At 41.0% G+C, this 13,757-nt stretch overlaps 1 protein-coding gene across 2 annotated transcripts; it reads left to right on the top strand.

The window, feature by feature from the left end:
- The first annotated feature begins 427 nt into the window (after nt 1-427).
- On the top strand, nt 428-10,021 carry LZIC (leucine zipper and CTNNBIP1 domain containing). Of its 2 annotated transcripts, XM_065886588.1 has the most exons (8): nt 428-481; nt 1,098-1,257; nt 4,207-4,311; nt 5,383-5,518; nt 5,853-5,951; nt 7,611-7,706; nt 8,106-8,187; nt 8,682-10,021. In XM_065886588.1, exons 3-8 carry the CDS (start codon nt 4,211-4,213, stop codon nt 8,738-8,740), a joined length of 573 nt encoding a protein of 190 aa, XP_065742660.1. In that variant the 5' UTR covers nt 428-481; nt 1,098-1,257; nt 4,207-4,210; the 3' UTR covers nt 8,741-10,021. The 2 variants fall into 2 exon arrangements, with proteins under 2 accessions (XP_065742660.1, XP_065742669.1); XM_065886597.1 differs by lacking the exons at nt 428-481; nt 1,098-1,257; nt 7,611-7,706; nt 8,106-8,187 and having other exon boundaries at nt 4,211-4,311; nt 8,682-8,750.
- Nucleotides 10,022-13,757: the final 3,736 nt, after the last annotated feature.

Here is a 13,757-nt window from a genome sequence, read left to right as displayed (position 1 = left end):
TAGATCTAGTCTTTTATAGATTTGGAAATTACGAATTTCAGAAAAATGAGAAGTGCCCCGCCAAGCCCAAGAAGCCTCTAGAAAAGGCTTTTTTTTCCCCCAGGGTGCACTCACTTGTTCCAGAGGCAAATTTACCGAGGTTTTCGGTTCCACAGAGAGAAACAGAAACAATGAAGGGGCAAGACTCCCTGTTCCAAACTTGAATGTGACCTAGCTTCAGGGACAGTTGTACCTTACCCTCAACGACCCTAAGCAGTCCTGAGCTGACTCCAGCAGAGACGGGTTTTTCAAGAGCTCTGGGAGGTGACTTACCTCCTCCTCAGGGCGGACCAGCCCGAGCTCTCCGAGAGACGCTCCGCAGCCCGGACGCTAATGAGGGTAACACCCGCGGCCGCGCCCTCATTGGCTCCAGGAGGCCGGAAGTGCATGCGTCTGACGGAAGTGCTCCTCTTCTACGCGTCCGCCGAGCGGGGCCCCTCAGGTAGGCGGGGCCCCTGGCTCCGAACTCTGGGACCGAGTGGTGGGTGGAGGCGGAGAAGGGACCCCGAGGGCCTGAGGAGGTGGTTCGGTTTCTGGTCGGGAAAAGTGGAAGAGTTTCGGAGGCAGCGGATGCCCGGCGACCTCTGGTGGCAGTCGGGCCTAGTCGAGCCGGCTGCCGCACGACCCAAATGTGGGAGCTTCATGTTCCCCGGTGGGAGATGGGATTTGGGGCTGTGATCGGGGCTGCTCCCTGACCGCGTCCGGATGGTTGAGGTCCAGACGCTGCTCACTTCCAGACGGGAAAATGTATGCGCTCCTTTTCCGTGATTTTGGATATGACAACTTCCTTCAAGGCAGATCCGGGTGCGGGGTTTTCCTGAGTAACACTCTCGGCCTCACTAGAAAAAAACCTCAGAAAGACTGCCAGAGGCACAGTCGAAAAAGAAAACGGGTTTCTCCTCCTCCTCCACACCCCCTCCCGCCCCTATGATGTCGTCCTAGAAAGAGAGGGTGTGTTTCAGTTGCAGGCTGCCCAAGTGGCAGTTACTGGGACTGCTTTAGGTATACGTTTATGTATAGTAAATAAAACCACTTTTTAATGGTTTCCCTTTTCCCAGCCAGCTCCACCCCCAGGTGGTTTGAACTTTGAGCCTCTTGTAGTCCTGATGAACAGTTTCGCTTTCCTCAAGTTTAAGACACTTGGAACTTCAAGAATTGGAGGTTTATGCAATTTGAGACCGGTCCGCACTGAGCAGAGTTAAGAGGATTAAGAGACAGGTGAGCATGAATGAGTACCTTAATTCTCAAAAATTAAGTTTTTGGGCCTCCCTGGTGGCGCAGTGGTTAAGAGACGCCCTGCCGATGCAGGGGACACGGGTTCGTGCCCCGGTCCGGGAAGATCCCACATGCAGCGGGGCGGCTGGGCCCATGAGCCATGGCCGCTGAGCCTGCGCGTCCGGAGCCTGTGCTCCGCAACGGGAGAGGCCACAGCAGTGAGAGGCCCGTGTACTGCAAAAAAAAAAAAAAAAAAAAAAAGCTTACAGTTTTTGAAGAGTAATTTTGCAGTTTCGGTAAAAGGTGCACCACCTTTATTGAATACTAGGTGGTGCCCGTGAGTTAATCTTTCTGGGATAAATCTCAAATAATGTAGCATGAGGGTAAGGTTTTTGAAGCATTTTCATCTTCTCTGAAATTCATTTAGAATAGCTTTACCTCCTTACAGTACGTTGTGCCTTTATACAGTTCATTCAGTTATCGAATATGTAGTCTGTATTAAGTGCTGAAGAGGCTAAGAAAGGAATCAGACCCATTTTCTGCTCTCAGTTTACAGTCTGGAGAGGAAGACAGACAAATAAACAACAAGCTATGATGAAATCACATATAATTCAAGGCAGACATAGTGTTAAATGGAGACTAAGACATAGATCTTAGTCTCCAAAATCGCAATTGATCGCAAAAGCGATCAATTATCATTATTCATTTACCATTTATTTATTCAGTACCTTCTATCTGCCCAGCATTGTGCTAGATGCTGGCGTATAAAGAAAATGTAAAATCCCTACTCTCAAATAACTCACAATGTAGTGATTGGGAGGGAACCAAGGAAGGCATTATGGAGAAGGTGAAACTTGACCTTGAAGGATGGATGACTTGGCCTTGATAAGTAGAAGAAAATGCAGGCTCAAAAGAGAAGGATGAGGACTTCCCTGGTGGCGCAGTGGTTAAGAATCCTCCTGCCAATGCAGGGGACACAGGCTCGATCCCTGGACCAGAAGATCCCGCATGGCGTGGAGCAACCAAGCCTGTGCGCCACAACTACTGAGCCTGCGCTCTAGAGCCTGCGCGCCACAACTACTGAGTCCGAGTGCCTACAACCCGTGCTCTGCAACAAGAGAAGCCACCGCAATGAGAAGCCCACGCACTGCAGTGAAGAGTAGCCCCCGCTTGCCACAACTCGAGTATGCCTGTGCACAGCAACAAAGACCCAACGCAGCAAAAAAAAATAAGTAAAATTTTTTTTTTTTTTTGCAGTACGCAGGCCTCTCACTGTTGTGGCCTCTCCCGTTGTGGAGCACAGGCTCCAGACGCGCAGGCTCAGTGGCCATGACTCACAGGCCCAGCCGTTCCACAGCATGTGGGATCTTCCCAGACCAGGGCAGAAACCTGCGTCCCTTGCATCAGCAGGCAGAGTCTCAACCACTGCGCCACCACGGAAGCCCTAGCCAGTCTTTTTTTTAAAAAAAAAAGAGACAAGGATGAGCTTCTTCTCTGTCTCTTTAATCTTGCCTCAGGGAGTTTCTTGGCTACTCCTCCCTTGATTAGCAGCTATTCAGAATCCACCCTTTGGAACTCAGGGAAGGTCTGGAAGGCTGGAGTCTTACCTGTAAGAAATGGTGGACAGGGAGTTCCCTGGTGGCACAGTGGTTAAGAACCTGCCTGCCAGTGCAGGGGACACGGGTTCGATCCCTGGTCCAGAAGATCCCACATGCCGCGGAGCAACTAAACCTGTGCGCCACAAACAACTACGGAGCCTGTGCTCTAGACCCCATGAGCCACAACTACTGAAGCCCGTGCTCCACAATGAAGAGAAGCCACCGCAATGAGAAGCCGGGGAACCCCAACAAAGAGTAGCCCCTGCTCGCAACAACTAGAGAAAGTTGGTGTGCAGCAATGAAGACCCAACACAGCCAAAAATAAATAAATTTTTTTAAAAAAGAAATTGTAATAACAAAAACCTTATTTCCGATATTAACAAAAAATACAAGATATCTAAGAACATCCAGTGTTTAAAGCCTCTGTGAATAAAATAATACTTTTTTTTAAACTAGAGATCATAAAAGAAAGCTTTGATAAGTGGAGAGATATATTGCTTGATTGGAAGTTTCAAATTTTAAGGATACAGATTTTCTCCATATTAATTTTAATGTAACCCCTGTCAAAATTTCAACTGAGGGACTTCCCTGGTGGTACAGTGGTTAAGAATTCGCCTGCCAATGCAGGGGACACGGGTTCGTGCCCTGGTCCGGGAAGATCCCACATGCCGCGGAGTGGCTGGGCCCATGAGCCATGGCTGCTGAGCCTGCGTGTCCGGAGCCTGTGCTCCGCAACGGGAGAGGCCACAACAGTGAGAGGCTCGCATACCACAAAAAAAAAAAAAAAAAAAAAAAAAAAAGTTGTTCATGCCCACAAGTCATTAGGTAAATGCACCTAAAGACCAATAAGATAATACTAGGAGTATTCTGAGTCCTGGAGTGTACTTATTAAGAACGAAAAAGAATGTTAAAATGAATCTTGTAAAGCAGAGTCACGCCTGATCTGTTTCTTTATAAATCTGTATTTTCATCTATCAAATATGTTTAAAATAAGATAGACTAATAGTTAAGACTTCTAATTAATTTGTGAATTCAATTAAGAAGACTCCCAGGCATTTTTGTGGGGTGTTACTACTATATGCGTTTCAAGTTTTATACATAAATTGAGATTTTTTTTTTTTGCACGACTATCTTCCCCACACCTGTAGCTCAGAAAGAGTATAGCCAATTTTTTTTTTGGCTGTACCACGCAGCATGCGGGATCTTAGTTCCTAGAGCAAGGATCGAACCAGCGCCCCCTGCAGGGTAAGCGCAGAGTCTTAACTACTGTATTGCCAGGGAAGTCCCCACCACTTTTTTTTTTTTTTTTTTTTTGAGTATAGCCTACTTTAAATTGCTTTATTGTTCTACTTAGTAAAATGGCTTCCAGAGGAAAGACAGAGACAAGCAGATTAAAGCAGAACTTAGAAGAACAGTTGGATAGACTAATGCAGCAATTACAGGACCTGGAGGAATGCAGGTAATAGTATAATTGTGTGCTGCTATGCTGTAAAATGGCTTTTGTCTCCTGCAGCTAGATTATAAGCTGCATGTGTGCAGGCCCATGTGTGATTTTGGTTTCCCCTGTAGTGTTCTTCACAGTGCTTTGTCTGCTGGAGAAATAAACTCAGTACTGGCTTTGGAGTTTAAAAGGCTGGGATATGAAAGTATTTAGATTAATTTCAAAGTGAATGTGAACTTGGGCTAAATATTTAACCACCTTAAGTTTCCATTTCCTTGAGTATGAAATGGAAATAATAACACCCATCTTGTCTTCAGTATTTGAAGTAGCCCTGCCTGGTATCAAGCTGAGAAGGTACTGCTTGAACTTCTGGTGTGTCTTCAGCCTTAACTGCTCAAAGAAATAAGACTGCTCATTGCCTTTTTAACAACCTTGAAAGACTATTGTAACTATTGCAGATGAAGGGAACAACACAATGCTTGGCCCAAAGCAGGCACTAGATAAATGGGAGCTGTTTTGTAGTAAATGTTTAATAAATGGCTTGTTTGGAGTACTCAGATGGCAAGTACTGCATTGCTGTTGTATTTCAAGGTGCATAAAATTTTACCTACCATTAATGATAATGATGGTAATAATAACAGCTATTTATTAAGTACTTATTATATGCCAAGTACTTTCCATATTTCATTTAATGCTCATAGCAACCCTATAAAGTAAGTACTATCATTATCTACAGCTTATACAATAGATAAAAAAAACTGAGACTTGGCTAGTCAAGTATCTTGCCCAAGGCTATACCATTGATTCAGAGACTGCTTAAAAGGAAGTTATTATGTGGTTTGTTTGTTAAGTATGTCTCATTTTGGTTTAAAAAAAAATAAGAAAGTTTAATTGTCAGAATTGCAGGAAAACGCCCACAGTAATGTCTGAACACATCCATCATTAGTATTTTGATATTTCCTTTCAGCCTTTTTCCCCCAGGATATTTTTTGTATATATATATATCTGAAGTCTTAGTGTATAAATACTAAGATTGTTTTTTTCTTTTGGAACTCTATATTTTTCTATATTATGTTCACTGTACTTCAGAGAGGAACTTGATACAGATGAATATGAAGAAACCAAAAAAGAAACTCTGGAACAACTAAGTGAATTTAATGATTCATTAAAGAAAATTATGTCTGGAAATATGACTTTGGTTGATGAACTAAGTGGAATGCAACTGGTAAGCATCATTTACTTACGTTGGTGACACAGTTTGGTTTTTGTTGTTGTTTTTTTCCAGTAAGTATATTTAAGATAGAAAATGTACCCTTTTTGGGGTTTAACTTCTAGAGGAATGTCTACTTATGGATAAAACAGCATTTGCTTCCAGATCTTCATCTAGTTATATATTTGACTCCAGTGACATGCATAGAAATAGCAAATGGATACTAAAGTTGTAATACTGTTTGATGAACAAAGAAGACCTATTAAGAATTGAAGACCTATCAATCAAATATTGTAATATCTGCTTTGTTGGACTATTTTGGTTAGTTTTCACCTTCTTGTATTTCTAGGCTATCCAGGCAGCTATCAGCCAGGCCTTTAAAACCCCAGAGGTCATCAGATTGTTTGCAAAGAAACAACCAGGTCAGCTTCGGACAAGGTTAGCAGAGGTAAAGTTTCTTTAAATTGATCCAGTCCCTGTATGTATTTCTTTTCTCAGCCCAAGAATTTGCTCATTATGTTATTCTAAAGTTTAAAAATTGGTCATTTGAAAATGTACAACACCAAGAGTGAACCCTAGGGACTTCCCCGGCGGTCCAGTGGTTAATACTCTGTGCTCCCAGTGCAGGGGGCCCAGGTTCAATCCCTGGTCAGGGAACTAGATCCTGCGTGCCGCGACTAAAAGAGCCCGCACGCCACAACGAAGACCCGGCGGAGCCAAATAAATAAACAAATAATTTTAAAAAATAAATTAATTACATTTAAAAAACAAAAAGAGTGAACCCTAATGTAAAGTATGGACTTTGGGTGATTACGATGTGTCAGTGTAGGTTCATCAGTTGGAACAAATATACCACTCTGGTGGGGATGTTTATAATGGGGATACTATGCATGAGTGATTGCAAGGGGTGTATGAGGAATCTCTGTACCATTTGCTCAATTTACTGTGAACCTAAAACTGCTCTAAAAAATAGTCTATTTCAAAAAACTAGTCAGTTGACTTTAGAGCCACAACCCACAACTTGGTTTCTGACAAAATTAGTCCTTTGAGCAGTTGTTGTTGATAACAAATGTAGAGGTTTAACCAGCATATGGCAGTTTAAATTGCTACTGACTGCTTCTGCTACAGCTCCACATTTAAAGTTTTACTATTTATTTCTGGAGCTCTGAATTGAAATCCCATCTAGCATTCATTAGCAGCCATGCTTTATGCATGTGTGGCCTTTCCCATCTAAGAATTTCAAACATCTTTATAAACCTGACACTTGAGGAAGTCTGTTTATAGACTTGAATATAGTTAAGACATTAATAAGTTATTTGCAGCCATTGGTAACTTAATAGCATAGTGGTTAAGAGCGTGGATTTGGATCAAACTGTTTGGATTTGTACCCCTGTTCTACTGTGGACGTATGTGACGTTGGGGAAGTTATTTTCTTCAACCTCTTTTTTTTTTTTCTTCTTTTTTCTTTTTTCTTTCTTCGGCCGCACCATGCGGCATGTGGGATCTTAGTTCCCCGACCAGGGATCGAACCCGTGTCCCCTGCATTGGAAGGCGGATTCTTTACTACTGGACCACCAGGGAAGTCCTTCTTCAACCTTTTTTTGTGCCTGTTTCCCCATTTGTAAAAAGGCAGTAATGATAGTCCCTACCTCTTATGGTTGTTATGAGGTTTAAATGGAGTAAAATGTGTAAAGCACATAGAATAGTACCAAAGCATAGTACATGTTATCAGTGTTTCTGGTGGTAGAGGTGATATTTAACCAAAGTTCCAGGAGATCTGTTACCAGTTGTCTCATTCAGGCCTTTAGACCACACTTCAGTTTAATGAAATAGAGTTCTTAGAGGATAGCTCCTCTTTAAAGAAGCTATTGACCTACTAGTTCCTCAGTAGAGTTTATAACTAAGACAATGGTTATGGTTAGTATCAAGATTTATTAGAACTGTGTAATAACATTTCTATCATGTTTGCCTTGAGTTGTTTCTATAGTTCTTTATAATATTAATTGGTAGAGGACCTTTTCTTTAAAAAGTACATCTGAAAAGCTTGATTTTTTGCAAAGAATGCTTTTAACTTAAATACCATATGCTTTGCATTCATCTGTTACAGATGGATAGAGATCTCATGGTAGGAAAGCTGGAAAGAGACCTGTATACTCAGCAGAAAGTGGAGATACTAACAGCTCTCAGGAAACTTGGAGAGAAGGTACTTGTATTTAATTTAATATATTAGGTATAAAGAAAAAGTGTGAAGTATTTGGTATAGAACTTCTTGATCTGTGATTTAGTTTGTGGTCCTAAGACATTCTTTTTTTTTTTTTTTTTTTTTTGCGGTACGCGAGCCTCTCACTGTTGTGGCCTCTCCTGTTGCGGAGCACAGGCTCCGGACGCGCAGGCTCAGCGGCCATGGCTCACGGGTCCAGCCGCTCTGCGGCCTGTGGGATCTTCCCAGACTGGAGCACGAACCTGTGTCCCCTGCATCGGCAGGCAGACTCTCAACCACTGCGCCACCAGGGAAGCCCCTAAGACATTCTTAACAGTGATTCCTAGAGCCACTTTGTTCACATTTGAACTCAGTCCTTTGGGTTTTGTTCTGTTTGTTTAGCTGACTGCAGATGACGAGGCCTTCTTGTCAGCAAATGCAGGTGCTATACTCAGCCAGTTTGAGAAAGTCTCTACAGACCTTGGTGAGTACCCTCGTATTTCTGAAAGCTGGATATGAATTACTGCTCTAGATTGACAGATGGCACGGGTGAGATAAAATGATGGCCTTTTCTTGAGTTTAGAGGTGAAACCAGAATTGTTTTCTTTATAAACCGCTTTTTAATGGGTTTGTTTTCCAATACTATTTAATTAAAAATAATCAAATTAATATAGCCTAATGCTTTAAAAATATTTCAGCTAAATGTAAATATAAAAGTAACTAAAATGTTACATGTTCTATTTCATACCCTAATTAAAGTAAGTATTTGTAACCAATAAATTGCCCTATGTGGCTGAGTTGTTTGTGCAGGGAAGGAAATTGTCGTGGCAGTGGGGAGGGTCAGGGATAATGCGCTGATAATAACAACTCGTTTCATTTTCTGTTTTATCATCTACGTGATAGATTTTCCTCTCTTTACCTGGAACTATAAATGCATTTGAAATGACATTTCTGTTTATTATGTGTCTTTCTCCTTAGGCTCTGGCGACAAAGTTCTTGCTTTGGCAAGTTTTGAGGTTGAAAAAACAAAAAAATGACATGGTGTGAAAACTTAGGACATCGATCGCATTCTTGTTGTAAATGGCATTTTTCTTCCGGGGATTTTGAGTCATGGCAAAGAAGTCAAGAGATTCATGAAATGTATTAATAACCTAAGAAAAGGTGACAGAAAAACATACTTAAGGCTTTTGTTTATGCCCTTCATCATTGTGCTTTGTGTAGGGATACCCACTTCTGTGATCCTGGACTTGTTGGGATGGAGGGGCTCACTGGACCTTATTCATTATGATTTGTCTGTTTAAGAGAAAACAAAATAGTGTCTCTGCCTGTCTTTATTGAGCCTCCTTGTTTTTAAATGCTGGTAGTAAATGAAAAGATGTGAACTGATGATTCTTTTCTGCTCATAATTTATCCCCACTTGTTGGAGTAAATAATGTAGCAACATCAACAGACCTCATATGTGTTCACAGAACTTTAGAGTTCTGAGTGATCTTAGAATCATTTTCATTTTACAAACAAGGAAAGTAAGGCTCAGAAAGAGCAAGTGACTTTCTTAAAGTCACATTAGAGACAGAGCTGGGGATAAGACTTGGGTGTCCTGTCAGTTTAGTGTCCATTGAGTTTTATTTCTTTATTTTGTGCTGCTTTTAAAAAATAATTCCCACATATCAGTATAAGTCCGTATTTATGAAAATTCAATGTCCCCAAAAAAGTTGTCACTGAGTGACCATTCCCCAGCCCGTAAGCTCTCAGTATGAATGGTGCCCATTGTATCTCTGAGTTTTGAGCTTGGAACAATGGGAGCCCTGTTGAGAGTCTCCTGAAGTAACTTAACCTCCTGCGTTGTTTCACCAGGGAAGCAATTGGAAGTGGCAGCTCGAGGCCCTCCCTGTGTGTGACCTCTTTGCTGAAACCCAGAGGGTGGTGACTGTAAACTACTATTTACTCTTCAGTTTTGGGAGAAACACAGAATAAGTTATGAGAAGAAGCCGGTTTCTCTCCTGAGTGTTTACGTCTCTCTGCATGCTCAGATATATAGATTTTTCCCATATGCATGTACGTCACCTTATTTCCTAGGCTCTGGCCACTTTATATTCTTTCACATTTTTCTCAATATTCTTTTTCTTTAGACTTTATACAAATTAAAAACATTTTTAAAGCTTCTTGTGTACTGTAAACTCTACTAGGTGCTCTGCCAACTGGACAAATTAGGGGACCTCAGCTACATTAATGCCTTATTTGGAACTTTTAATGGGTACTTTTTTATATATTGGTTATGATGGTCACAAACTCATTAAATTGTGACAAACTAAGAAAAAGCAAATTACCTGTTATTCATCTAGGGCTTTATGGTCAATCACCGTTATTTCATTATTCTGTGTGTTTTTTTTAACCAAAGTGAAATTCACATGACCATTTAAAATTCATCATTTTAAAGCGTGCAATTCAATGGCATTCAGTACATTCACAGTGTTGTGCAATGACCACCATTATCTAGTTGCAAAACATTTTCATCCCCCCGAAGGAGACCCCATACTTACTAAGCAGTCATTCCCTCCTCCTTCCAGTCCTCTAGCGACCACTAATCTACTCTCTGTCTCTATGGATTTACCTATTCAGGATATTTCGTATAAATGGAATCATATAGTATGTGACCTCTTGTGTCTGGCTTCTTTCACTTAGCGTAATATTTTTTAGTTTAATCCACATTGTAGTGTGTATCAGTACTTCGTTCATTTTAATGGCTGAAAATATTCCCTTGAGTGGATACCACTTTGTGTTTATCCAATTATCTCTTGATGAACATTTGGGTTTTTTCCACTTTTTGGCTATCGTGAATAGTGCTGCCGTTATGAACGTTTGTGCCTAAGTATTTGTTTAAATATCCCTTTTCAATTCTTTTGGGTATATACCTAGGAACAGAATTGCTGTTTGGGTTTTGTTTTAATTCATAGCAAGATTCCCTTCCAGTAGCAGCAAGACAAGGAAAATTAGGAATATTTTATATTTGAAAGAGGCCTAAATGAATCTGGAGTCCTTAATTTTGGTTTCCCTTAAACTTTCTGTAAGACTAACCTCAGTGAAATATTTTGTCGTTAATCACATTAATATATTCATTTTGTAAGTGATGACTAGTACTTAATTTAAAATTAACCTTCGTTTCAAAGTGACCAGGTTTGCAGTGCCTAGCAAGACACTGTCAGTCATGGCCGTGTGACCTTTGGTAGGTGACAATATATATATATTTTTTTGGTGACAATATTTTTTGAGCCTCATTTTCCTCATCTGTTCAGTGGGGATCATAGGAGCTAACTACTACATAGGATTACCGTGCATTCCCCTCTCTTTCTTAATGTAGAAAGCTTTACATTGGGGTTAATCCACCATTTAATAGTTTTTTCAAGGGCCATATGATATATTTTTCACAGATTTGGTAATTTAGAAAAATAATTTGAAAAGTCTATACAACTGTAGTTATTAAATGACTTGTAAACTATGTTCATGTTATGTTCATATTTTGCTATATTTAATCTTCTAGTTTTTTAGACTTCTTGGGAGGTCTCAAACTGCAATAACTAATGCTAAGGCAGCTTTTTGACATCCTTGGGTCAAGCTAATATTTTAATGGAAAGAATTCCTGCATTTTTCAAAGAACTGGGGTTGCCGCAGAAATAAATTCCAATGATCAAGTGTCCAACCTGGCTGTTTAATGAAATCTAATAATTTAAAACAATTTCTCTTTCAGCGTTTTGCTTTGTTTTTATCCTGTGAGTGTTAAGTTAGGTAGAGGAAGAAGTCAAGCGATAGAATGAGTTGTTCCCAGGAACGAGTTGGAGTTGGGACAGATGGGTTGTTAACTTTGGTCGATAGGCCTTTTATTGAAGACACTCAGCCAAAGAATGGTCATCTTAGGCAAAATAAAAGACTGTGCAAATCCACCATTGGAATAGTATCTTATTACAGTGACCGGTGGATAGTTTGAAATTATTACAGAAAAAATAAACCCAGACCATTTTGCCTAGAGCTTTTCAATCACTTTCCTGTCCACTTTTTGTTTCTTGTCTTTTCATTACTAAGACCAAAGAACACTCTTCTTTGCCTCTCAAATTGTTTTTCAGCATTAATATGTAAATTAAAACTGTCAGCACTCCCACAGACCCCCGTGAACAAGCTGTAATTGCTTCCAGTCTGTGTGGCCCTGGAATTGAAAAGATTTAGAAACTGGGGAAACTAGTACTTAATATTTTCATTAAGTTGCAAAAAGCAGGTTAGAAATATGGCTCTACTAGATTTCACCCTAGAATATGGCCTTTTGACATCCTCACTCATTTTCTTTTTGAAAGCCCCTCTCCCTGCTCACACTAATAGCAAGGTGGAAAGACTGTAATGCTGCAAGGGCCTCAAACACAAGGGGTTAGTGACATTCTTAAGAGCTTACAATGCAAAGTCCATGCTCTTCCAAGCAGAGGACCAGGAAAGTTGAGCAGTTTGAGGCTGTCAGTTGGTAGATTGCTAACGCTTGGTTGTTTTCCTCTGAGAGCATCACATTCCTTACAGCCTCAGACAATGGACTACATTTAAAAATAAACAAGTAGGGCTTCCCTGGTGGTTCCCTGGTGGCGCAGTGGTTGAGAGTCCGCCTGCCGATGCAGGGGACACCGGTTCATGCCCTGGTCCGGGGGGATACCACATGCTGAGGAGCGGCTGGGCCTGTGAGCCATGGCCGCTGAGCCTGCGTGTCAGGAGAGGCCACACTCAACAGTGAGAGGCCCGCGTACCGCAAACAAAAATAAATAAACAAGTAAAAAATATTTTCTATAAAGGAGGTCAAGGAGAGCCACCAATTTTCTTTTGAGTTAAGAAAGAAGAAGACAGGGACTTCCCTGGTGGTGCAGTGGTTAAGAATCCACCTGCCAATGCAGGGGACACGGGTTTGAGCCCTGGTCCAGGAGGATCCCACATGCGGAGCAACTAAGCCCGTGCGCCACAACTACTGAGCCTGAGCTCTAGAGCCCGTGAGCCACAACTACTGAGCCTGCTTGCCACAGCTACTGAAGCCCGTACACTTAGAGCCTGTGCTCCGCAACAAGAGAAGCCACTGCAATGGGAAGCCCGCACACCACAAAGAAGAGTAGCCCCCACTTGCTGCAACTAGAGAAAGCCTGTGCACAGCAATGGAGACCCAACGCAGCCAAAAATTAATTAATTAAAAAACCAAAAGAGGAAGATAATGCTAGTAAGAATCCTTTCTAAGATTATGCATCAGTCACAGGTCCTCTGTCCTCAGCTTCTGGCAACTGTGACTGAACTTCTGAAGCCTTCCCACAAGAATCTCTGATTTTGTGTTTCAAGTCATAATTTCAATACATGGTTTAAGAGTTTAAGTTATTGTAATTATGTCTGTTCATTCTAAAATGTCTTAGTTCAAGTACTATTTTTTTGTTGCTGCTAAATTGTCATATATATAAGAAGAGTTCAGTGATTTTTTTGGCTTGTATGAAAACCTGATTCTTTTAGGCCTGGCCTTATTCCTGCAATACTCATAAACCAGGCAGGCCAAGTTGAAAACTGAGGCAGTGACCCTCGATGATAATTTTAAAAATAGGTAATTTAGGTAAAAGTAAATATTTGGCCTGGATTAGGTTGTAAGTGATTGTCTTAATCCTATGGTTGACCATGTTCTTAGAAAATGTGGTGTTTATTCATCTTTAAAAAAAATTTTTTTTTTCGGCCACGCCACTCGGCATGCAGGATTTTAGTTCCCTGTCCAGGGATCAAACGCATGCCCCCCTGCAGTGGAAGTGCCGCGTCCTCACCACTGGACCACCATGGAAGTCCCTTAAAAAAAATTTTTTTTTAACTTAGCACCTCAAATTTTACATCACGTTTATTCTAGGTCTTGGTAAATTATACCTTAGATTTGGTTTTTAAAGCTCTGAGCTTGTAAATCAACTATACTTCAATAAAAATAAATAAAAATTTTTTAAAATGATAGCAGCCTGTAGGAGGCAATAAATCTGGCACCCTATATCAATGCTTGGAAGAGAGTCACCC

Source organism: Phocoena phocoena, chromosome 1 (genome assembly GCF_963924675.1).
Source record: "Phocoena phocoena chromosome 1, mPhoPho1.1, whole genome shotgun sequence".
In the NCBI taxonomy this organism is placed as follows: Eukaryota; Metazoa; Chordata; class Mammalia; order Artiodactyla; family Phocoenidae; genus Phocoena; species Phocoena phocoena.
This window is presented reverse-complemented; position numbering and strand designations above follow the sequence as displayed.